The sequence below is a fragment of the Pinus tabuliformis genome, chromosome 2_2 (genome assembly GCF_031772625.1).
Source record: "Pinus tabuliformis cultivar Carrire ecotype Pingquan chromosome 2_2, CPIR1, whole genome shotgun sequence".
Taxonomy (NCBI): Eukaryota; Viridiplantae; Streptophyta; class Pinopsida; order Pinales; family Pinaceae; genus Pinus; species Pinus tabuliformis.
The window spans coordinates 814,129,890-814,157,536 of NC_142300.1; the positions used below are offsets into that span (position 1 = coordinate 814,129,890).

Genomic DNA, 27,647 nt, shown 5'->3' on the forward strand with positions numbered 1-27,647 from the left:
GGTTCAGGGGGAGCATATAATGCATTGTTGGCATTATGGAGGACGTACAGAAGGAGATCATGGATGCTGGTCTGAATATTGCTGCAATATGTCTCTATCTCTTTCATGGTCATTTATGGTGTTTTGGTGGCTTATGGTTCTTATTTGCAGATCTGGTTTATAGTCAGGGGGAGCATGTTCTTAGGGGGAGCATAACCCTTTGCCCTTGATGTCAAAGGGGGAGAATGACGTTGAGGATCTTGAGGTTGCCATCAAGTCCAAAGGGGGAGATTGTTGGCATTATGATTCTGGTATGGCTCTATGATACAGATGTTGTACTTGATGGCAACACCCTCAAGTGGCAATGCTCTGATCAGGCTCTCAAAATGTTGGAAATTAAGAGGTACGCAGGAGAATAGTTCAAAAGGTGCGTACACGCAGGTACGCCGTGAAGGGACTGCGGCCACACACGCAGGTCACCCGTTCAGAAGGTGCGTACCCCCAGTTCACTTACTTCAAGGCAGAGAAGCCCGTTCACGTGGGGTTTCCTATGTTTGGCCTGTGGTATTTAGCCCGCCGTTCTTGATTCTATGGTTTTGGCCCGTGGTATAGGATCTACTTTAGCCCCGGTTTGGATCCCTTGTATTGATTATTGATGGTTTTGCCCCATGGTGTGAATAAGGGCTTGACTATAAATAGGGAAGGAGATCACTTGGCTAAAGCATCTTTTGCAAATTGAATATCTTAAGATCTGAAATATTGGGTTATTGTTTTAAAAGCTTGATCTATATAAAAGTGAAGTTGAAAGCGAATCTATGAAGGGTGATCTCTCGAGCGCATGATCAGATCTGAGCATCTGACTATCTGTGGCACACTGGGGGACTGCCAATTCAGCCCTAATCAGAGGTACGCAGGTGATTAACGGTGCAAGTGCGTGGGTACGCAGAGCAGAAGAAGGAGCAGTGCGTGGGTACGCAGAGCAGAAGAAGGCGCAGTGCGTGGGTACGCAGCGTGACAGAGGTTCAGGTGCGTAGGCACAGTGAAAGTACGCGGCGCTTTAGAACCCGCAGGTGCGTAGGTACGCAGCGCGATAGCATCTGTGGGTGCGTGACTACAATAGCAGTACACGGCGCAATAGCATCTGTGGGTGCGTACCTACAGTAACAGTACACGGCGTGATTGAAGAAATAGTGCATGGGTACGCGGTGCAGCAGAAGGCTCTCTGCGGGTATACGCAGGGGAGCAGAAGGTGAAGTGCGGAGCCACGCAGGCCAGATAAAGAAAAACTGCGGATCTGTCTTAAGACCTTTTATTGGCTGAATTTTTCTGTTGATAAGGTGTTCTGGGTTTAGTTTACTGTTATTGTTAATCTGGTTACTGTAGTTGACTGGGTGATTTACTTGTACTTGATGATCTCTTGATGTTTATGGATCCAGTTTGAAAATTTATGAAAAGTGGTCCTTGAAAGAAAAACTAGGGGGTTGTAGCTCCCTTCCAGGAGAGACTGGAAAACGAGAGAGAGTTGTAGCTCTCTGCAGGTTGCAGCCTGCGTACTGGTAAAGGACTGCACCAGTACAAAACCATTGTAAAAGTAGTTTCTAATTTGAAAAAAGATAGAGACATATTGCAGCAGGTGGTTTTCACCCACATTGGGTTTCCACCTTACATCTGGTGTTCTTTGGTGTGACTATCTGTTTTCTTTGTTCATGCTCATTATTTTATGGTACTTACATGCAAAAATAATTCAAAGTATAAATAAGGAAGATTTATTAAAAGAACTTGATAATACTGATTCACCCCCCCTCTCAGTATTATTTCCAACAATTGTTTAAATAACAAAAATAATATGGAAATGTATCCAATTGATTGAACTTTTTCAAGATGATGTGTTAGAGATTTGTTAAGTTACCAAAGCGCTCAAGTAGTGACTTCATTTCTAAGCATTTTCAAATGCTCTTAATGACTATATAAGACAAAATTCTCATGGAAAAGATTGACCTTGTCCTCTTCGAATGGATATTCAGTTGCAAGACCAATCACGATCCATTGTAAGTGCTTCAATTTCCCTATATACTTTGGAATGCTCAAGAGGGGTGCCTGAATATTCAACTCTCGCAACTTTGTATGTGCCAAAATGTTCGATGGGAGTCTACAATAAGAGGCCACTCTTTGGAACATTATTTGATAGTAGGATTATAAATTGTTAATTATTATTAAATGTATTTATTAAAAAAAACAACAACAACAACAAAAACAACAACAAAAAAAAAAAAAAACAAAAAAAACAAACAAACAAACAAACAAACGAAAAACAAAACAAAACGAAACATTTATTTTAACATATTGAATTAATAGAGTTTTTAGAGTAAAAGGATTTTTTTGGTGATAAAAGTTCGTAAAAATTTAGATATGCTTCTCAAATCTAAATTTTATAAAATACTTAAAATTATAAAATTTCAAAAATTTTGATGTTAAAAGTATAATTATATTTAAAGATTTAAGAATAAAATTTACTTTTAAAATTGATAGCGAGAATAATTATTATTGTATTATTTATGCAAAATTAGTTAATTCAAAATTTTATTACTAATCTATAAGAAAATACATTTTCATTCTATTTAGATATTTTAGGTTGAAATTTCGAAATCAAATAACCTATTAAATTTAAATTTAACAACTTAAACAAATTGTTAACCATTATTAGAGTTTTAAATAAAAATAATGACAAACTTCTAAATGGTCATATCGAGTTTCATGGTGGATGTGGTACCAGTCACTCACAAGGAACAAAGGGCGTGAAGGCAAATAAGGATGTGGCAAGGACTATGAAGATGATCCTCCAGCCATAAATTTGTGAAAGTAAATGGAAGGGTTTCTCAACAAATTGTTCTCAAGACGGCCTAGATCTAGCGGATCTCCTTTCTCAGAGTAGAGATAATAGCAGATCTATACTTTTCTCTAAATATATGAGCAATGATGATGGGTCCTTTGCGTATCTATGCAGCCGCGCCCTTGAAGATATAGATCTAGTTGACAAAGCAAAAAGGGTAGTAGATTGGTGGTGGGACATGGTTTTGCCAATGGAAATAGATTTGTTTTTTCTCTAAATATATGAGCAACGATGATGGGTTCTTTGCGTATCTATGCAATCGCGCCCTTGAAGATATAGATCTAGTTGACAAAGCAAAAAGGGTAGTAGATTGGTGGTGGGACATGGTTTTGCCAATGGAAATAGATTTGTAGCAGATCTGCCTAGCCTTTCTACATATTTGGCATCTCTCTTGTGTACAAGACTAGACCTCGGTTATCTACCTCGATTCTTGGTAGAATACCATGGATATGGAAAGGAGGCCCCCCCAAGGTCCATCAAACTTGGGACAGAGGCATATTTGTTCCCTAACGAGTGTTCATCAGAGAAATGTGAGAAGGCACATGTCTTGGGCAAGGGTGTAGTATTCCAAATCTTTGCGCATACCACATTTGGAAGATTGATCCTGATGGGGGTTCAAAAGGAATTTTTGGTACACGATTTGAAAAGGGAGATCCATAACAGATCTAGTGTTCCAATGGAGTCACAAAGTTTGATCTATGTCGGTAGATCTATGCAGGATGATCAACAAATACAAGACTATGGAGTAGAATGAAACTCCACAATCATGATTAACCTAAGGTTGTGGGGGGGTTCGTATGGATCTAGTAGCCTTAAGGGACCAATGCATGGATCTATTTCATTCAAAGACACCCTTAAAGGAAAAATTGATGCATTAGGTAAACTTGAACAAACTCTCAACATTCTTGGGCCCTATATTGGGAGCAGATGAATCAAATCCCAGAAATGGCAATAGATCTAATAGAGATAAGTAATCTTAGTACAACATGTCAATCCCAGACAGTGATTTGTAGGTTTAATGGTTATTGGCCAAAACTCGTGGACCTCTTCCAATGGAATTTTATGACTTCAATAGTAAATTTTGAGGTTCACCTATGCTCCAGGGGCTTCTTCATCATAAAATTTGAATCATCAAAGATTGGAGAATATGTTTTACAAGAGGGTCCATGGTTATGGGGAAATACATGACTATTTATTCGCACATGGTTCCCAGAATTCAATGTCAACTCAATGGTGGTCTCCAAAATGCTAGTTTGGGTAAGATTGCATAATTTATACCTTCACTTCTGGCATCCAAAAGTTTTAGAAGGAATTTGTAACATGTTAGGGAGATACATCAAGATAAATAACCTAGTTGCCGATCAAACGATAAAGTGAACTGGTACCCGTTTTTTTGAGGTAGCAAAAATCACCCGATTTTGAAAAGTGGTGATGTCAGAATACACTTTTTTTAGCATATTTTTGGCACTTTAAATTTTCTTATGTATCAAGTATGAACATTTTGTCTTCGATGTCGGTGATTTTCATGCTGATTTTGGAAAAGTGTTGATGTAGCATCAACACATTTTTTTAAATGTCAGTTATTTTCATGTTGGTTTTGAAAAGTGTTGATGCAACATCAACACATTTTTTTAGAGTGCTTATTTTTGACACTTTCAATTTTTTTATGTATCAAGTGTGAACATTTTTTTTGTTAGTGATTTTCATCTTGATTTTGAAAATTGTTGATGAGCATCAACCCTTTTTGTTTAGAAGGCTTAGTTTTTACACTTTAAATTTTCTAATGAATTAAGTGTGGATAATTTTTTTTAAATGTTGGTGATTTTCATGTTAGTAATAAAACATTAAAAAAAAAATCAAATACAAAAAATATGTAACCAAAAAAAAAAAAAACCCTATAAAAATGTTAAAAAAAAAAAAGAAGAAGAAGAAGCATGACAAAAATAAAAATAATAAAAACATGTTAGTAATAAAACATAAAAATATATATATTAAAAAAAAACATTTTATTAATAAAAAATAAAAATTAAAATAAACAACATGACAAAAAAAAAATCAAACAAAAAAATATATAAAAAAGGGAAAAAAAACAAAAACAAATACCTATAAAAATGTAAAAAATAAAATAAAATAAAAAATAAATATCAAATAATAAATAAATGAATGAATATATAATTTAAAGAAAAACAAATTGATCCACAAAAAAAGTAATAAAAATAAAAAAATAATCTAAAAAAATTTAAAACATAATAATAATTAAAAAAACCTCATTCCACAAAATAATAATAATAATAATAATAATAAAAGGTTTAAATTAAATAATTTAAAAAAATAATAAGAATTAGTTTTTTAAATTAAAATTATAAAAATAAAGAGATAAAATAAATAATAAAAAAACCCAAAAAACATTCAAAACAATTAAAATAATAATAATAGTAATTAAAAAAAAACCGTTTAAAAAAACAATTAAAAATAAAGCATTAAAAAAAATAATAATAAAAATAATAAATAATAATAATAATAATAAATAAATAATAATAATAATTTTTTAAACAATATAAAAAATTAAAATTAAAAAAATACAATTCATAAAATCCCTGTGCTTCCGCCCTCTCTCACCTCCCTCCCGACCTCTACTGTCACGACCCCAAGCCTACGGTGGTCTTTCAACCGTGCCGGCGAGGTGCGGCACCACCGAACACTTTCTTTTTAACAATACTCGTGTACATGGACTACGCCTAATTCACTTGTCCTTACTTAGTTTGTGTTTCGCAACCAAGTAAAATGCATTAACCTGTATACTTAATGAAGCCCATACTCATTCATTATCCAAATGCAATTAACCAAGAACAACAACAATTGCACACAAGTATAAAGGGAGGGGCAACTCCCGAACAAGTCTGCCCGACAATAATATATTATAACAGTTCTTCAATAATACATCATACAAGTGTGCTTGACAGACTTCAAGCCAACACTTAGAAATATTTACAATCAAGGCATAGACAGCCTTTACAACATTTGTGCACTCTTGCACGGTAGAAAGATGTCCACCCGGACCACCTACAACACTACCTCAAGCCCGGCACAAATCTGCAATCATACCGCACCTTGAACACCCTTGTTCAACCTACGATTCACTTCCGGTAAACTGCACACTACTCAAGAGGAGCGCATGAGATATGCGCACTCCTCTTTTCTGCGCCTCCTTTTACCCCTAGTACAATGCGTAGAGGAAGTGCGAGTTGATGAGTTGTTCGAATGAGCTCAAAGCTTTCATGTTTATACATGTTTCATCGTGGGTTTATGGGAGGGTGTCCAGCCTTAAGGCCGACCCCATAACTCATCACCAAACGCCCACGAATACACATTAACATGTCGGCTTCACTCCATAATCTGTCGCATATGAATAAAGGTTCAACACTTAGTTTTATTTTAAGTGTCGTTCCATCGTCGCACTTATTGTCACATAAGTTTGTCGCATTTCGTCGCAAGTGGCTCGGATGATCGTCACATAAGAGCGCCCGCTCGTCGTGCAAGGAGCATCCGCCCGTCGCGTTAACTGCCCGCTCGTCGTGCACGCCTGCCCGAGTCGCGAAGGCCTTACATCCTCCTCCACCTGAAATCGTTGTCGTCCTCGACAACATACCATCTCGGTAGCTCTCCACCAAGATCATCATCAACCATGATGTAGACTCCTCCATATAAGGCAACCATCTCTGCAACATATATAAAGCTCCATCTCCATCATGTCACACCTTAGTGACCAACTCTCACCAAGATACTCCATACCAATGTATGTCATGTATCAGATGTCCATGATCATTGACCACCTTGTCACAATCTCCCCATGCTACTCTCCACCATGGAAGGTTTGATCCCTCCAACTCAAGCTACATGTCCACCGCAACAATGTGTCAAACTCCATCATGTCATCATCACCATGTGCAAAACTGCCCATGTTATGTCAACAAGTGCTAACACACCTCAATCATGTGCCAACATCTCATCTCAACAATATGTCCTACAACGGAAGTCATCTCAATCCATGATCATCAACCATCATGTCACAATCTCCACATGCTTCTCCATTATGGAAGGCTGGTCCTTCCATCCAAGCTGCCTGCTCACTGCAACATATCGTGTCGACCTCATCATGTGTCGTCCTATGTGAACTGCTGCCATGATACTCCAACAAATGCTAACACATCTCTGTACATGTCGGCCCTCATGTCTGAACTAGTCGGGTGATCAGTCCAACTGTCACGCTCAAACTATGAGAATACACATCCTCATGCCACCATCAGTCGTTCCTCAAAGCATCCTGTCACATCCTGAACTCGATCAAGAATCCATCCATATAAGTAAACCATGCTCAGGCCCATGAAGTAGTCCTCATCTCAACTGCAACATGTCATCCATGATGTTTGGTGTCAATGTGCTACATGAAACTAGCCACATCTATCCCAACATCATCCATATGTGTGCCTCCTCCATATGAAGAGACCATCTCATCAAACTCCAACTCTCGGTATGCCACATCCAAGTCCATGAAGCTACCTCCATCATATCTGCAATGTGTCACCCCTAAAGTCTGCCATAGAAACAAGTATCTACTTGTCTCATCTATCCATGTGCTGCCCATGATCATAGATCAATCAGCTCTCATGTCAAAAGGTAGTTGAGTCTCGGCTCAACTCATGCCCAAGTGTTGCCACCAAGGAATCATCATCATCGTAACTCCATCACTCTAAAGTGCCTCATATCGATCCTCCACATCAAGTCACTCTTCCAAGCCATGCCCACACATGTACTTTGAAAGTATGCATCCCATACTGCATCAAAGTCCTCTGACCTCAGCTCCTCAATGTATTAGATCCTCCAAGTCCACTATGTATGAAGTCCCTAAAAGTCACAACAATCTCATGTCATCATGAGCTCCATAAATCATCCCCAACCAACACTCTAGCAAGCATACAAGTTTCGGCCCAAAGGTCTCTGCAAGATGCCTCAGCTCTCCATGTAATAGGAATGCTCCATAGTCTGCTCATAACTCCATCCAAATCCATGGCCTTGTTGTACATAAGTGCTCAACCTCTCCATCGACTCATAAGTAGTAAGTCTCCATGTCACATCAGCAAGCCCATCTGCACAACATTCTTGCCTTGGCACTCCTCGTTGGATGTCCATGACACCTCTACAAGTGCTTCCACATAATGTCCTTGCATGAGACTGCCATGCTTCATGTCTTCATGCCTTCAACCTAATGTCCATGACTAAGTTGCCCATGTAGTCAACCAAGTAGACTCATCACAACAATCGGTCATCTCACCCAAGTCTGCTATCTTCAGTTTAGTGAACTCGGTCACCCAACCATATCATCATGTCATGAGTCCCTCCATCATAGCTCCTCCACCAAAGTGTCCACCAAGACTACCTCTTGATCTCAGCCATGAGAAGTCCACCCAAGCATCATCATTACGAGTCCCTTCCATCATAGTTCCTCCACCAAAGTGTCTACCAAGACTATCTCTTGGTCTCGGCCATGAGAAGTCCACCCAAGGGTGTGCCCTTCAATTTGTCCATGAGTCATGCCGGGCACTTAGCCAAAGTGGCTAAAGCATGACCCAATCATCCACAACGATCATCAAGTCCCACCCTTGTCAAGGGCCTTCGTACCTTCTACCATAAGGTCACAAGAAGCCTCAACAAGTCCTGCAACAACCAACAATCCTTGCTTCTCTATACAAGGTTTCATCACAGTCATCCATGGTAAGATGTCCTCTTGCCTTGGCAAACTGGCCTTGCCCTTCTCTGCATACGGTCCATCTACCAAATGCCTAAATGAAACACAAGTATCAATACTTACTTCATCATCATTGTCATGAGGTTCCTCCATATGAGTATCCTCATTCATCCATGCTGGAAAACTGCACGATCCTGGTCCAACTTGATAAATCTCAAGTTCATCCTCCATCATGGTCATGTCTGCAACATTTCCAATCATCATCACTTCCTCTTCCTTGATAGCACAATCTGCAACTTCACCTTGCTCCATTGTCCAACCAAGTTGAAGAAGCCCTTCTTCAATGTTCCTTTCCAAGACTTCAAGCTCTTCATGGATTCGGGTCCTCTCTTGCTTCAACCTTTTCAACCTGTATAAGGTAAGCAAGAGCTTCCCTTCACCTTCTCCCAAACTTGCCATGCCTTGTACTTCGTCTTTCCCGGTTCGTACTTCATTTGGTTCACAGACGCCCAAACCGTGTATCCCTGCCCACACGCAGTCCCACTTGCCCATCTGACAAGTGCCCAAATCGTATGACCAGCACGTAGTGCCGCCTGCCCAACTCTACGATACCCGGTTCCAACCTTTACCAGCTTCACCAAGTTTCTTGCAACCATGAACCGGCCCTTGTTCCACTTCGTGTGAAACGGCTTCCTTCACCTGCAAGTACCTGCCTCCACTGTCACGAGCAACCCTGCTCAAACCTTTACGAGCAAACCTTGCTCTGATACCACCTTCACTTCGGTGAAGGTGTGTAGCAGCCACAACCTTCAATACCCGGATCAGCTGCTCTGATACCACCTGTCACGCCCCCAAGCCTACGGTGGTCTTTCAACCGTGCCGGCGAGGTGCGGCACCACCGAACACTTTCTTTTTAACAATACTCGTGTACATGGACTACGCCTAATTCACTTGTCCTTACTTAGTTTGTGTTTCCTAACCAAGTAAAATGCATTAGCCTTTATACTTAATGAAGCCCATACTCATTCATTATCCAAATGCAATTAACCAAGAACAACAACAATTGCACACAAGTATAAAGGGAGGGGCAACTCCCGAACAAGTCTGCCCGACAATAATATTTTATAACAGTTCTTCAATAATACATCATACAAGTGTGCTTGACAGACTTCAAGCCAACACTTAGAAATATTTACAATCAAGGCATAGACAGCCTTTACAACATTTGTGCACTCTTGCACTGTAGAAAAATGTCCACCCGGCCCACCTACAACACTACCTCAAGCCCGGCACAAATCTGCAATCATACCACACCTTGAACACCCTTGTTCAACCTACAATTCACTTCCGGTAAACTGAACACTACTCAAGAGGAGCGCATGAGATATGCGCACTCCTCTTTTCTCCTTTTACCCCTAGTACAATGCGTAGAGGAAGTGTGAGTTGATGAGTTGTTCGAATGAGCTCAAAGCTTTCATGTTTATACATGTTTCATCATGGGTTTATGGGAGGGTGTCCAGCCTTAAGGCCGACCCCATAACTCATCACCAAACGCCCATGAATACACATTAACATGTCGGCTTCACTCCATAATCCGTCGCATATGAATAAAGGTTCAACACTTAGTTTTATTTTAAGTGTCGTTCCACCGTCGCACTTATTGTCACATAAGTTTGTCGCATTTCGTTGCAAGTGGCTCGGATGATCGTCGCATAAGAGCACCCGCTCGTCGTGCACGGAGCGCCCGCTGGTCGTGCAAGGAGCGCCCGCCCGTCACGTTAACCACCTGCTCGTCGTGCACGCCTGCCCGAGTCGCGAAGGCCTTACACTCTACCCTCTCACCTCCCTCACACCCGTCCCCTCACCTCACCACCCTCGGCCCTCACCCACCTTCACTCGCTACCCTTTGCCCTCCCCCTCTCTCCCGATCACCCTTCCACCCCTTACCCCCACACACCCCGCTCCGTCCCCACCTAGGCACCCAGCTTGCGGCCTCTTGGTCGCTAGCCATGGGCCCGAGTGGGGAGAGGAGGGGGGTGTGCGGGGGTAAGGGTGGAAGATGGGGGGAGGGAGGGAGAGGGCCGAGGGTGGCGGGTGAGGTAGGGGTCGGGTGGAGGAGGGCCAAGGGTGGCAGGTGGAGGAGCGCCGAGGGTGGCGGGTGCGGTCAGGGTTGGACGGGGGAGGGAAGAGGGGAGGGGAAAGGCCCGGGGGGGCAGGGGAGGAGAGTGGGGGTTGGAGTATTTTAAATTGTTATTTTCTAAATTGTTTTATATTTTATTTTTTTAATTGTTTATTTCTAAATTGTTTTTTATTTTTTATTTTTTTAATTGTTTTTATTTATTTTTATTTTTTAATTATTAAATTTAAATTTTTTTAATTTTAGTTTAAGTGTTTTTTTTTTAATTTTGAATTTTGAATTTTGAGTTTTGAATTTTGTTTTTTAATTTTTAAATTTAAATATTTTTTTTTTATTTTAATTTTTTTATAATTTAAATTTTAAAATATAATTTACAATATATATATATATATTATTTCAAATTTTAAATTAACTTTTTAATTTTTTTGAAATTTTTTTTTTTTTAATTTTAAATTATTATTTTTTTAATTATTTAACATTTTTTTAAATGATGTTTTTATTTCTTAACTTAAAATTAGTTTATATATATATATATATATATATATATATATATTGTTTTGTTTATTTTTTTATTTTTTTTTACACATTTTTATGGTTTTTATTTTTTGTTTTTATTTTATATATATATATATATATATATATATATATATTATGAAATTTAATTTATTTTTTGTCATGAATCGCCCCTTTGCCACCCCTAGCCAGTTGGGCCTCGGGGTAGTTGGGGAATTTTTTTAAGTTTTTAAATTTTTTTAATGTTGTATTTTTTTTATTTTTTCTTAACAAGGTATGGTTAATTTTTTTTTACCTTTTATAGTTTTTTTCATGTCATTACTATATATTTTTTATATTTGGTTTTTTTGTCATGTTTTTTTCTACTTGTTATTCTTTTTTATTTTATTTTTTTCAATATTTAAATTTTTGCATTTCTATATATTTTTAATATTTCATTTTTTGTCATGTTTTTTAAGTTTTATTAGTCATTTTTTTTTTTCTTTTTTTCAATATTTGAATTTTTGTTTCTCTTATGTATCTTTTATATATATAGAGAGAGAGGGTATGTGTCGATGCTGGTCTAGCAACCCGATCCCATTATGTGCAATTTGATAGTTGATTTTTAAATTTTTTTCACAATGTATCAAGTTGTCTTAGGCTAAGATTTCAAAATCGCTATACATTTAGCATTTTAAAAAAATTACTCTTGGTATAATAACTTTTTAATTCATGTGTTCATTTTTTAAGTTTTTTTAGTCATAAAATTTTTCCATAATGTCATGTTTGAAATATTTTGAAAATTTAAGATTGTTTTGTAGTGGAGGTGGAGGAGGAGGAGGAGGTGGTGGTGATGGAGTTGGAGGTGGAGATAAGAAATTTAATTTAAGATTCATGTTTGAAGTTAAAATATTAAATTGTCACTCTCTTCTCCACTGTTGGAAATGAAAGCTACACTCTCATGAATCAAGAACATATCTCTTCACATGCATAATATCCTACTATTAAATGATAAGTAATACATTTAGGAAGATTTCCTCCATGCACAAATATAGTCATTCAAGTACATGAAATTTCTTTAACGTTTAAATCTGATACCTTGGCCAAGAATTTGAAGCATTTTTAAAGATTAAAATATTACTATGAATGTTCCAACATATTCCATCGAGTTGAAATATATTCCATCAACTTAATAATTAAATTATAACTATGGAAGATCTATTCTTCCGATTAGCATAATTATAGGCATATCTATTTTGGAATTTGTTTTCAATTTAAGTTAAAAGAAAATATTAACATTAAATTAACAAACTAGGGAAGCCATATAAATTAAAAATACATAGAAATTAACTAAATTATAACTTTATTACAAGTTATAATCTTTGGTTTTAATTCCATGGTTGAAAAATTGTCAAGATTTTAATGTTTTTCTAAGTCATGATATTTTATCTTTAATATTATGGTTGAAAACAATTATAACTATTTTTTCTTAGCACCATGCTGGAAAATTGTTGGAATTTTAAGGTTTTTCAAAGAAGTGATAATTTAATGCCATGCTTAAAAATTGTTGGAATTTTAAGGTTTTCAAAGATGTGATATTTTATCGTTAATGTCATGCTTGAAAATCATTGGAAATTTAAAGTTTTTGAGAGTCACGATATTTTGTTTTTAATGTCATTACTAAAAAATGTTAAAAATGTACCCTAAAAACAAAACAAAACAAAAAACGTTATTCCGTCATCAACACTTTTCCATTTCAAAGTGTTTTTTGCACCAACAAAATGGCTTTTATTGTTTTTAAATGTTATTTTTAAAAAATATTGAAAATATACTCTGCAAATATATATATATATATATATATATATATATATATATATATATATATATATATATATATATATATATAATCCGGCATCAACACTTTTCGATTTCAAGGTGTTTTTTCATGTTTTTTTGGGATTTTTGGGCTCGAGTACCCGTTTTGAGGTAATAGTTCCCATTTGATCGGTAACTATGTTAAATACACAAAGAACAAGATAAGTAATTTATACTTTTTCCAGAATTTGCATAGAGGTAGATCTCAACAAAGGACTACCTGATCATATTCTTCTCACACACAACAATCAATGTTGGACTTAGTTCTTAGATTATGAGAATATGAATTTTAGGTGTTGCTTTTGTCTACAAAATGTAGATTTACAATCTTCATGTCCTTTGGCAAAGAAAGATCCCAGGAAGAAAAAAAAAACTAGCTAAGAATCCTAAGCGATGATAATTTCCAGCACAACAACCCAATGAATAAGAGGAAGAGGATCCCATAACTGAGGAAAACCTAAACCCACAAGCACCTTCAACAAATGAAGGAACTAACCAAGAAGGAATCATGGCAGTAAGTTCACAAAATCCAAGTACAAAAGGAAATCCAGGCCAAGCAAGGCAGAAGGAGAAGCAAACTGAAGGATTCAAGCATCCTTATTCATCTGACAGCTCAGACTCAGATAAGGAATAGTCGAGGAAAACATAAGAGAACTAGCTAATCAGTGTAACAACCATTCCTGATCAAGGAGGGTGGCAAAAAGTAAAGAATAAAAACAGTAGAAAATGGTAACCAAGAATTTTTTCTTAGTCCCAAGTTCTCCTTTATGTTTGGTTTTGGTTTTTTGGGCACAGACAATTGACTGGTTCTGCCTCGACAAATTCATGTAACCTTTTCTTTTTCTTTTTTATTTTTGGGCATCGACCAAAAGGCTGATTTAAACAAATGATTTCAGACATCTACAAATGTAATTTTGTTCCTTGGTTTTCAGGTTGAATAAAATTATGATTTTTCCTTCAAAAAAAAAATCTGGCATCAACACTTTTCAATTTCAAGGTGTTTTTTCATGTTTTTTTGAGATTTTTGGGCTCGAGTACCCATTTTGAGGTAATAGTTCCCATTTGATCGATAACTATGTTAAATACACAGAGAACAAGATAAACAATTTATACTTTTTCCAAAATTTGCATAGAGGTAGATCTCAACAAAGGACTACCTAATCATATTCTTCTCACACACAACAATCAATGTTGGACTTAGTTCTTAGATTATGAGAATATGAATTTTAGGTGTTGCTTTTGTCTACAGAATGTAGATTTACAATCCTCATGTCCTTTGGTAAAGAAAGATCCCAAGAAGAAAAAAAACCAGCTAAGAATCCTAAGCGATGATAATTTCCAGCACAACAACCCAATGAATAAGAAGAAGAGGATCCCATAATTGAGGAAAACCTAAACCCACAAGCACCTTCAACAAATGAAGGAACTAACCAAGAAGGAATCGTGGTAGTAAGTTCGCAAAATCCAAGTACAAAAGGAAATCCAGGCCAATCAAGGCAGAAGGAGAAGCAAACTAGAGGATTCAAGCATCCTTATTCATCTGACAACTCAGACTCAGATAAGGAATAGTTGAGGAAAACATAAGAGAACTAGCTAATCATTGTAACATCCATTATTGATCAACGAGGGTGGCAAAAAGTAAAGAAGAAAAACAGTAGAAAACAGTAACTAAGAATTTTTTCTTAGTCCCAAGTTCTCCTTTAGTTTGGTTTTGGTTTTTTGGGCACCGACAATAGGCTGGTTCTGCCTCGACAAATTCATGTAACCTTTTTTTTTCTTTTTTTCTTTTTGGGATTGACCAAAAGGCCGATTTAAATGAATGATTTCAAACATCTACAAATGTAATTTTGTTCCTTGGTTTTCAGGTTGAATAAAATTACGATTTTTCCTCAAAAAAAAAAACAACAACAACAACAACTTGTTGTAAATAACATTTACAAGAAAATCAATATATTTTATAATTATCCCCCGATCCATAAAATATAACAAATTTCTAAAAATGTGTTATTCCATTAAAAAATAGAAAAATAAAGTGGATAGTAAATAAGGGATTAATATCGAGCTTTAAAATTGATGTGGGTATACAAATTTTTAGCTTTTTTTAGCTGTCAAATACAATTTATTTTAAAATCAACACATCATTATTAACTTGCATATAATTTAGAAAAGTGGCAGAATGACAAACATATAAACAAAAATCACAAAGTTTATATATATATATATAGCTTGTGATTTTCTTACATGCCTATCATTCTAACATTTTTCTAAACATTTTTCTTAATTGATATATATTTACAGGCTCGTAGTTGAGCTATTACAATTTAGAGTACTTAAAACCCTTTTCTCGAGATATAATTTAGACCTGAAGGTGAGTGGCGAAACAGAAGGGTTTGAATGTGGTTGTTCAGATGTAAATCTTTGGAATTGAAGTTTAGTTCAGATTTGATGGTATGTAGTCCATTAATAGGAGTATTAAATGGATGGTATGTATTCCATTAATAGGAGTATTAAATGCATTGTTTTTGGGGTACATAAAAATTTGTAAGAGATCCATACTTCACAACGTGGAGGCCATTAATCTATTTCCAAAGCAGCACAACTGATGTTGAGGTTCTTCAACAAATCCTTTTATTAGAGGAGTCTTATCCTGCAGAGATGAGTGCTCTGTTGGGTTGGGCTTTCTCACAACATCCTTTTAGTACTTACCAATGTCAGGTCATGGTTAGGGAACAATACCTAGAATGGGTGGATTGAGATTGGAATTGGGGCAGATGGAAATGTCCCCATACACCTAATATTTTTGATGTTCGGAATTTAGGTTTCTTGATTATATTGAATTTGAATTACAATGGGCTGACGGGATGATTAAGAAGAGTTTAATTGATTGTAAAGATAAGATAAGATAATTATATTTATGTCCAACTATTGACCACAAAGTAGGTCAAAGGGATTGTTGAGTACAAATGATGTCCTTACAAAGGGGGAGAACCAAACGATCTCCTATAAAAGATACAATGCATGAAGTAAACTAACAATTAGCCCTAGCGGAGAAGATCCAATAACTAATAGGTCTGAGGATTAGACCCATATTTCCTAACATCCAAGGTTGAATGAAGAACATTGAAGAAACTCAACAAAGTTTGTTGGCCCGATGAAAAGTCGATGGAAAGTGCGGACTATCTACTAAATCATTTCATGGGTGAGTTTGCTCGTTGTTGAGGTCTGGAGGACCTAGTCCATCTCTGAGGAACAAATCTGAGATGTATCAGTTGCTGAGATCTCGTGTGGCGAGGTGAGGTCCCATGAATCCTCACTGATCTAGAGTATGGATGTGTACTAATATCCATGGGTCTCTTGGTGCCCATGTTTGAAGGTAGTACCCTGAAAAATGTCGTGATCCTCTGTGTGGAGTCTGGTCTGATGGGAGGGTGAAGAATATGCACTCGGAACTTGAGAGCCTCCTGCATATATAGAGGCAAACATCCCTGATCGAGATACCTGAAAAAGTTGGTGAGAGTCTGAGAATATTTGAACAAGCAATATAAACTTCCTCTGATTTCATAGTAGACAGGGCATTCAAAAATGAAGTGCACCTTGGTCTCCACTTACTGTAAATGACACACCGAGAAGAATTTGTTTGGTCTATCTATCTAATGGTCTGTCTCTACCCGAAGCCTATGAGAACCTACTCTGAACAGGCCTAGAGGAATGTGAAGAGCATGCATCCAGTAGCGAAGCGTATACTGGGGTCGAACAATGAGCCTGACTCTCAACTCCAAGAAGTGCTCAACGTAGAAGGCCATCTTTGGGCACAACCCTCCTGGAGGATTGACCCAGGTGACTAGACGAACTACCTATAGATGTCCTCCCTAATGATCTTGTTCAACTCCTATCTAGTAGGCAAAATGTAACTAAATGCATCTAAGGAATATTAGAAAGGAGGGAGACGATCTAACTGAATGCCCACTGACTCTAAGAGATATGAAACTCCTGTAAACCAACATCTGGCCTGCCCCGAGGGAGTAGAATGGGCAATAGTCTCATAAGAGCAATATGCCAAGTAAGGATATCTGTTCCTACTCTTTATCGAGTGTGAAAAGCTCTGGAAACGATGTAAGAATGAAACCAATATGAAGATTGTCTCAAGTCGAAAAGGCTGAGCTCCAAACTCTGTAAGGATGATGTGTTGAGGTACTCTCTGTTTGCATCTAATTATGTGATGGAGAAGAAGAATCTGGATTCTCTCAGTTGAAGCCCAATCTGACTCAAGTAAAGACAACCCCCAAATCTTTGAGCCAATAGAACAATGACACGGATCAAGGTGTCCATGAGGCTCATTGATCATGTGCTCAGTATTTGGCTCAAAAATAAAAGTTCTCAGACTGGCTTGAAACCTGAATGACGACATCCCTCTCAGAAAAATGATCCTAACGCAACTCGTTTCGTCAAAAATCGAGTTCATATGAGAAAGTTATTGTGTTCCAATCACTTTGTTAAATAGGCGAAATTTGCAAAAAAAAATGCCCAGTCACTGCACAATTAGCAGTCCGTACTGCTGATGTGGCAGGTGACTAGGCATCATTAATGAATAATCACAGATGGAGAAGTGGCATCGTTTGATTGGGTTGTACAATTGGTGTGTTGGCGCAATCTAATTGGTTTATTTATGGACCAATGGAAGAATGCCACGTGGCAAGCCAGAAGGCCGCCACATGGCACCTCCCAAAGGCCTTGACAGTCTCGACACAATGGAGCAAAATATTATGGTGGAGGTTGGGATCGAACCCGCGACCTTCGGCCTACCTTCCACATACCTTAACCGCCTCCGTTATACCATGGTTCTTACCCCATGCATTCTCCACTTGTATTTAAGGTTTGGCGAAGTTTGGATGGGCAGTTAGGAGGGCCAGCGCTCCACATGTGAACACAACCCAACGCTGGCAGTCACGGTTGCATTTAACCCCGATGGATAGTTCACCACACCGCAATGGTTCCTCATGTGAATAGGCCACCACAAACCACACAGTTATGGTTGTTGTTTATCCGGCGGCTATCCAAACCAACTTTGTGGCGTTTAATACACGCCATGTGAATGCGATCACCGTAACATCAAACAGTTAGCACTCCGATGAATCTGGCTCCAACGGTTAATGTGATATTAACATCGCATGTGAACAGTCCATCCAAATCGTCGGATATAACGATTTTGGTTAACACTAATCATGGGTTTAACGTTAATAAGCACAGTTTAACACTAATTAACTGCAGTTTAAAAAGGTAGAGGTTTTGGCAGTGCCCCCAAATTCGGTCATGCCTCCATATTTAGCAGAGATAACTGGAGATATTCTAGAATTAGAGGAGAAATTGTAGGAAAAGACTATGTGAGTCATAGAGAAGGAAAATTTTCGACCAAATTGAACTCAGGAAGAGGTGTCCTTGGCTAATTTGAATATTCTGAACACATTGGTGTAGGTATCAGGAGCCATAGAGCTTTGTAAAACAACATTTTTCCGCATTGAGCTTTGTAAGGATATCGGTCCCTACTCTTTATCGAGTGTGAAAAGCTTTGGAAACGATGCAAGAATGAAACCAATATGAAGATTGTCTCAAGTCGAAAAGGCTGAGCTCCAAACTCTGTAAGGATGATGTGCTGAGGTACTCTCTATTTGCATCTCATGATGTGATGGAGAAGAAGAATCTGGACTCTCTTAGTTGAAGCGCAATCTGACTCAAGTAAAGACGACCCCTAAATCTTTGAGCCATATAGAACAATGACACAGATCAAGGTGTTCATGAGGCTCATTGATCATGTGCTCAGTATTTGGCTCAAAAATAAAAGTTCTCAGAATGGCTTGAAACCTGAACGACCACGTCCCTCTCGAAAAATGATCCTAACGTAACTCATTTTGTCAAAAACCGAGTTCATATGAGAAAGTTATTGTGTTCCAATCACTTTGTTAAATATGCGAAATTTGCAAAAAAAAATGCCCAGTCACTACACAATTAGCAGTCTATACTGCTGACGTGGCAGGTGACTAGGCATCATTAATGAATAATCACAGATGGAGAAGTGGCATCGTTTGATTGGGTTGTACAATTGGTGTGTTGGCGCAATCTAATTGGTTTATTTATGGACCAATGGAAGAATGCCACGTGGCAAGCCCGAAGGCCGCCACATGGCACCTCCCAAAGGCCTTGACAGTCTCGACACAATGGAGAAAAATATTATGGTGGAGGTTGGGATCGAACCCGCGACCTTCGGCCTACTTTACACATACCTTAACCGCCTCCGCTATACCATGGTTCTTACCCCATGCATTCTCCACTTGTATTTAAGGTTTGGCGAAGTTTGGATGGGCAATTAGGAGAGCCAGCCCTCCACATGTGAACACAACCCAACGCTCGCAGTCACAGTTGCATTTAATCCCGACGGATAGTTCACCACACCACAATGGTTCCTCATGTGAATATGCCACCACAAACCACGCAGTTATGGTTGCGGTTTATCCGGCGGCTATCCAAACCAACTTTGCGGTGTTTAATACACGCCATGTGAATGCGAACACCGTAACATCAAACGGTTAGCACTCCGATGACTCTGGCTCCAACGGTTAATGTGATATTAACATTGCATGTGAACAGTCCATCAAAATCTCCGGATATAACGGTTTTGCTTAACACTAATCGTGGGTTTAACGTGAATAAGCACAGTTTAACACTAATTAACTGCAGTTTAAAATGGCAGAGGTTTTGGCGGTGCCCCCAAATTTGGGCCTGCCTCCATATTTAGCGGAGATAACTGGAGATATTCCAGAATTAGAGGAGAAATTGTAGGAAAAGACTGTGTGAGTCATAGAGAAGGCAAATTTTCGACCAAATTGATCTCAGGAAGAGGTGTCCTTGGCTAATTTGGACATTCTGAACACATTGGTGTAGGTATCAGGAGCCATAGAGCTTTGTAAAACAACATTTTTCCACATTGAGCTAATACAGAGGCCCAAGCCATGGAAGTTGGACCAAGGAGATGTAGCCCAAGAGGGGTGAACTCCTTCATCAAAAAACTATGTTAAAGTGTCTCTTTGATGGTTTGTTGTACTTTGAATGTTTGTTATTCAGTATTTGCTTTTGAAACTATTTTTCTCATGAATGTCATTTTAAACTTAAGGAAATTTACATGATTGCATACACAAACAGCTAATGAAATCTCAGTACAAGAAGCAATAAGCGAGCATATGTTTAGAAATTCATAATTGATATTAGCACAACATAAACTAATCATTCAAATACAAATCAAGTTGGTATCAGAGCAAAGATTAAATTGCTTGAGTTTGTTTAATTAGGGTTTTAATGGTTGCAAAATTTTGATGCTTACAAGGTTAAAGTTGCAGAAAGGAGAAGGGAAGTTATTGGTAGAAACTCCTAAGGTAATGCCCAGAAGAAGGAGATCCACAAGGCCACAATCTCCACCACCCAAAGTTATAATTCCAGCTGCACTTGAAACTCCTCAAGTTTTTCCTTCAACTGAGATTGAAGAGGTTCAAGCAGTACCAATTTCTGAGCCTGAATCCATAACCATTATTTCTGGAGAAAGAGAGTTTGAAGCTCCTTCTTCGGAAGAGAAAGAATTCAAGAAAGCTTTCTTCACTTTAATTGAGATGGTTAAATTCCTCTATGAAGAGAGGAACACTAGAATGGTTGGAGAGAGTTCTAAGCCTCCACATGGAGAAGGAAGCTAAGAGGATAAAAAAAATAAGAAGAAGGATTCAAAAGGGAATGGTGGAAAGGCACCTCCATCTCCACCATCCTCATCATCTTCCTCGTCGTCTTCATCATCTCACAAAGCATCATCTTCCTCATCGTCTTCATCATCTCACACAGCATCATCTTCCACTACCACCACTGAAACTGCCCATACTCATTCAAAACCCCAAAAGGAAAGACTCCATTACTTAAATTGGACATAAAATTCGAACTTCCCATGTACAATGGAGAGGTGAATGCAGAAAAGTTGGACATTTGGATTCCACAGTTGGAGGTATACTGCAGAATTCAGAACCTTCAAGAAGATGACATAAAGATCCAGTTGGCTTCATTGAGGCTAGAAGGAGCTGCATTAGTTTGGTGGGAAGTAAAGACTTAAGAGGAAATGAGAATCCATGGTAAGATATCCATTACTTGGGTTGAATTTTTTTTTTTTATTTTTTTTTTTTTCTGCAATTAAAAGACATTTTTATCCTTTAGCCTATATGCAAAAAGCCATTATGAGTTGGCAGAATTTTAGGCAGCTTAAAGGCCAAATAGTCCAAGATTATACATAGGAGTTTAGGAAAAGGGCTCTGTTGTTGGGAGTGAATTTGAATTCCTAAGATACACTGCTGAAATATATTGGGGGTTTACATTCCTATCTGAAACATACTATTCTTATGTTCAATCCAAAAAATTTAGATGAGGTATGTGTGCAAGCCACGCACCTTGAATCTAGAGGAATGAACATTCAGGAAGAGGGTAGTAAGAGGAAGCCATTTAAGGGTAAGGAGAAAGAGAGGGGTGGAAAATGGAAGGGAAAGAAGAATGCAAGTGTGAAGAAAGAAGGGGAGAAAATCACATGCAAATGTTGTTCCAAAGAGGGGCATGATGAAGCCCACTGCTGGAAATTGCATCCCGAATTAAGGCCTATGAAACAAAACAATAAGGGAAAACAAAAGATGACCGCTACCACACAACATGACCTTGGTTCATATTCTGGTGATGAGACCAAGATTTCAGCCATGGTTACAAAAGGAAAAGAAATTGTTGCAAGCACTAGTTCATCACATAGTCAAAACAACACTCCAAATGAAGAGTCAAGAATAGAGTTGTTTCATGTAAGAGTGATTTCAAATCATACAAAGATTGATGCATTATTTGATAGTGGGTCACAATCAAACTTGATTTCAGAAGACTTGGTAAAAAAACTAAACCTTGAAACTGTACCTCATCATAAGCCATATCCATTTGTGATCCATATTTAAACAGGAACGCAACAAATTATAAATATAACCATAAATAAAAATATGCAATAGAAATAACACTTCATTTCATTAATATCAAATACTGAAATATGCTTACAAACAGAATGGAAATAAGACTAGCTCGGGCGATGGTAGCTTATCTCTTAGAAGAGATGTGGCGGCTACATGCCTCTGAACTGTGTTATAATGAGGCTCAAGAGCCTTTTTATTATTGAACAACAAGAGCAAACCCTAAACAACGAAAACCCTAACCCGAGGAGATGTGACACCAAAATTTTATGGGCCCTTTTGGGGTGAGTTTGACAACCAACTTCCCAGGGTCGCAACTTGGTCATATTATCTTCGTTTGACGCACATGATAACCCATTGGAAAGATATCTCTAAGGACTACAACAAAAAAGATGATTTTAGAGAAAACATCGTTGGGTAGATTGCCAAAAAAATGTCGTTTAGGGCCTCAAAACAACTCCGGAAATTTAGGACTCGAAAAACTACTAAAAATAGTGAATTGTGCTACAATTAAGAAAACTGAAAAACTGAAAGAAACAATGGTAGGGGTCCAAGTGGAATTGGCGGGTGGCCACCAATATCCACCTGGATCATTCCTCCCCCCTTAGGAAGCAATGGTCCCCATTGCGTTGAGTTCCTCCATGAGATGAGGAAACTTTTGCTGAACTTGGTCCCTGGTGAGCCACTTTCCCTGGTGAAGGAGTTGGCCTACTTTGACAACTCGATACAGTTGGATCTTCTGCTGGTGAGTGTTCTTGATCTGCATGTCCATGATCCGATTAGTTGTTGCTTACTCCATGCAATCTGGATTTAAATCTGTAGGTGTGAGTTGTTCTGCAATGTCTGATGTTTCCAACAATGGTGGGAAGTATGGTCGAATGCAGTCCACATTGAACACTAGGTGCAGGCCAAGGAATGGTGGAATGTTGAGCTCAAATGCATTGTCACTCACAGCCTTGGTAATGGTGTAAGGACCATATCTGAGTGGTCTGAGTTTACAATAGGCTCCGGTAAGGCGTTCCTTCTGCAAATGCAACCAGACTTTGTCACTCCCCCGAAACTTGTGTGGCACCCGATGTTGATCATGTCGTTGCTTGTTCTTGGCATTTGGTTTCTCCAGAATGTCATGGACCTATTGGAAGATATCTTGGATGTGCTCAATGAAGTTGTTTGCCTTATCAGCTTTTGACTGGACATGAGCCGAATATGCCTGAGTAGCTGCAAATGGTATGGCACATCAATGGGACATAGTGGCTGGAAACCCAAGCCCACCTGAAAAGGGTTATGGCTTTCGAGCTATGGAAAGCCCGGTTATAGCTGTGCTAGACATAGGAAGGCTCTAATCCCGTGTGCGTGGATGATTTGAGTTGTACATGTGCATAATGTGTACGATCATCTTGTTGAAGACATTTGTCTGGCCATCAGTTTGGGGATGGAAAGTTGTGGACTTAGTGAGCTTGGTGTCCAGCATCGACCAGAGACTGGACCAAAATGTACTAGGGAACCTGCTATCCCGATCTGAGATGATAGACTGTGGGATCCCAAAGTGTACCCACACTCGTTCAAAGAAGAGTTTAGCAGTGGCTTCTGCTATGATATTCTTCTTATAGGCCACTAGAATGGCCATCTTTGAGAATCTGTCAACGACCACAAAAACACAGTTGTTGCCATGCATAGTAGAAGGAAGGCCTGGCATGTAATCCATGGAGATGGATTCCCAAGGTCGACTAGGGGCAGGCAGCGGAGTATAAAGGCCTTGCTTCTTGATGGTCGGTTTGGCAATGGCGCAGGCAATGCAGGATCTGATGTACTTCCCGACATCATGATGAAGATGCGGCTCGTAGAAATACTTTTGCAGTACTGCCATTGTTTTCTCGACCTCGAAATGCCCAGCGGCCTGACTATAGTGCACTTCCCAAATCATCTTGGCTTGCTTGCTTGAAGTAACACAAAGGTGTCCCAGGTGGCATAGCAAGGCATCCTAGAGGTGAAAATCTGGAACTTGCTGACCCTCAAAGAGCATCTGGTATGTGTGGTTGAACTCTGGGTCACTTTTGTAGAGAAGTGGCCAATCAGAAGTCTCGTGCCCACAAGAGTTGAGCACGATGGTTAACGCCATGATCGGTGGTCGGCTGAGGTAGTCTGCAACATTATTGGTGCTACCCTTCTTATACTTGATATTCAAATGGAACTGCTGCAGGTACGTGGACCACTTTTGATGGCGATCATTTTCCAACTTCCCTTGTGTCTATATGAACTGTAGGGGTCGGTGGTCTGTGTGGATGACTGTTTCCTTCCCCAAAATGTAATGCTTCCATTATCGGCAAGCCTGCACAATGGAATACATCTCTTTGTCATAAGTGGGATACTTCCGAATTGTGTCTGAAAGTGTCTCACTGTGATATGCCACTGGATGCCCTAGTTGAGTAAGGAATGCCCCAATAGCATAGTCATAGGCATCTATCTCGATCTCAAATGGTTGTTGCAAGTCTGGCAAAGTGAGCACTAGTGCAGAGCAGAGGCGATGTTTAAACTCTACAAATGCCTTCTGTTGAGATTCAGACCAAAATAATTTTGCTTTCTCTCCTCCCTTGATGACTTGACTCAAGGGCCAAGTGATATGAGAGAATCCCAACATGAACCCGCGATAAAAATTGGCAAGACCCAGAAAGATACGAAGCTCTGTCAGAGTGGTTAGGGCTGGCCAATCCTGAATGACTTGGATGTTGGCTTGATCCACATGCACCCCTCGTTCATCAATAATGTATCCCAAATATTGAACCTAGGTCATGCCAAAAGTGCATTTCTCCAAATTGGCACACAGCTTGTGTTGCCACAGTGTTTAGAGAACCTGTCGGATGTGGTGGAGGTGCTCTTCCCCTAGTTTAAGATCAGGATGTCATCCAAGTATACCACTACAAATGAGTTGGTGAATGGCCGCAAGATGTCATCCATCAGCCTCATGAAGGTTGCAGGAGCATTCGTCAACCCACAAGGCATAACCAACCATTCGAAAAGGCCCTCCTTGGCTTTGAAGGCAGTCTTCCACACATCGTAGCGTTCGATTGGTACCTAGTGATAGTTGGACTAGTCGATCTTGCTGAAATATTTTCCCCCCTTCAGTTGGTCTAGAAGGTCATTAATCTGTGGGATCGAGTGCTTATCCCAAACAATGATCTTGTTCAACGCCCACTAGTCAATAAATAGCCTCCCACGTCCCATACTTCTCCTGTACCAACACGATCAGGCTCCCGCAAGGGGATGAACTCGTACTGATGTGACATTTCTGCAGCAGCTCCTGAATCTGCCTCAAGATTTTGTCATTCTCCATAACAAAGCGTCGATAGATTGGTCCATTGGGCAGCGGTGCACCTGGGGTCAGATTGATGGAGTGCTTGACCTGACAGTGCAAAGGCACCCTTGTGGGGGAGGTGAAGATGTCCTCGTACTCTTCCACGACCTTGTCCATTTATTGTTGTTGTGCGGAGGGGCCATGTCTGGAGGTCGTGGCCACTGTCTTCTTCTTTCCCTGAGGGAGTATCATCAGGAAAACAAATTTCTCGGATTTGGAAATGAGCTTACTGCATTGTTTTGCAATAACCAAAGAGATGGATGTAGGTGGTGCTCCCTCCAATATCCTGTGCAACTTATTTCCCGAACTAACAATAACAAAACAAGGCCTTGACTCATACACAGCATGTTTCTTCCATGTTGGGCAGCGGATCCCCCCCCACAGCGTGTTTTTGGGGCTTAAAGCCCGATTTCTGGTCAATGCAATGTAAATACTCTGTGAAGTACGGGCGCGGAGCGCGAAAGTCAAGGATGAGTCATAGGGTTATCCGCCCTAAAATAATGTAATTTAATGTAAAGTTGTGTCGGCCTACCCATGGTCCACGGATCATGGGATTGTATAAATAGAGCAAGGATCTAAGTGTAAAATAAGTTTTTGGGAACAAGCAAGTAGATAGATGCAAAGGCATGGTTAGAGGATAGAAGTGGATCTGAAGTGTATTGGGTCATAGCAGTAGGAAGAGGCTCTGCAGATGAGTGCGCAGAGGCCTGGTAGAGTCCGCAGTTGAGTGCGCAGGGCGAAGTCGGGTCTGTAATCGAACTGAACTTGAAAAGGATTATCAATAAAGATAAGTCGGATTTAGAATATTGTGCATCTGATCTATATGTTTGATATTATGCATTAATTGTTATCTAGTTATTTCTATGCGTGCGCTTGCTAAACTCTTGTCTGAATGTTTATGTATGAAAATATTCTAAGTAATTAGCGAACAGAATCTAATTAAGGAAGACTTGGGTAATAAACACGGGTCACACTGCGGCCAGAGCTACGCGAAGGCAATAACACAGAACCCAATGTGCCCGCTGGTGCGCGTAGCCCAGTAAGCGCTGAGGTTGGATCGCATCCCTATCGTCACCTATCAGACATCCCTAGGGTGCAGAAACTTGGTTCTAGCACCCTCCCATACTACTTCGGGTGAGACCTCAATCCACGCTCCACGGACTGTTGCCGAAAGGGCCAGTAGTATCGGGATTTGCTTGGCTAAATCACTTCTGAACCTGGGTCAGGCCCCACTAAGCCAACAAATGGTTTCGTTGCCGGGACCGGGATCTGCCTAAGGGATGTCTGATGTCGTGCCACTGGAACCCAACAAAGAAGGAAATTGAAGAGTGGTTGGACAAGAAGATTCACGAGTTCACGACACAAGAAAACAGAACTCCGCAAGTATCTGAGAAAAAGTGGCTGGATTGCTACGTGTATACAAAAATCCACAAGATTTTCTTTGCATCCTTCCCTTCTGAGCTATATGAGTGGATCACGAAGTTATCCGACAGCCAAGGCAGGTGTAGGCTCGACAAACCAATAGTGTGGACTCCGGAATTAGTGCACAGACTAGAGTCATTAGAAGATAAGATCGCGCGAGCAGTGGACAATTGGCTCAACCAGATAATAGGAGGATTTGTCATTGAGTTTGCGATAGACACGACCATGAGCTACAGTGAAGCAAAACGACGCTTTCTCAAAGGATCGCGAGGTAAGTATATTAATTCTTTGAATACTTGGATTAAGATGCTATTGTGTGAAAAGAGGGTCATGCGAATACATTAATGTTTGGGACAACGCGGAGCGGAAAGATCTACAAAAGCAGCGAAGGATTAGAAAACAGTCCCTTAATTTCACCTTCGCGAGAGAGCGAGGAAGAGCTCATTAAGATCTCTCCGAGAAGCACGGTCAGTTTGATAAGGCAACGCTTTCCACGGTTACCACTTCCACCCACGCCACCACCTGCTTCACCTCCATCTCCACCCACTCCACCTCCACCACCTCCACAGTTCAATATGGCGAGTGCGATCAAACTACCAGTATTCAGAGGGGTAGGGAACGAAGATCCGGACCAATTCTGGTTCGTGGTAAGAGCAATACGGGAAACGCAAGGTGTCACGGACGACAATATTAAGAAAGCTACATTGGTAAGTGCGTTGCATGATTGCGCGTTG

At 39.4% G+C, this 27,647-nt stretch overlaps 1 protein-coding gene across 1 annotated transcript in view; it reads left to right on the plus strand.

Annotated features, from left to right (window-relative positions):
- LOC149195445 (uncharacterized) overlaps positions 1 to 19,953 on the plus strand; it is a 46,001-nt gene extending 26,048 nt beyond the window's left edge. Inside the window, exon 3 of the mRNA XM_089407921.1 lies at positions 19,852 to 19,953. Within this exon, the coding sequence (XP_089264047.1) occupies positions 19,852 to 19,953 (102 nt within the window). The remainder of the gene's footprint in view (positions 1 to 19,851) is intronic.
- Positions 19,954 to 27,647: the final 7,694 nt, after the last annotated feature.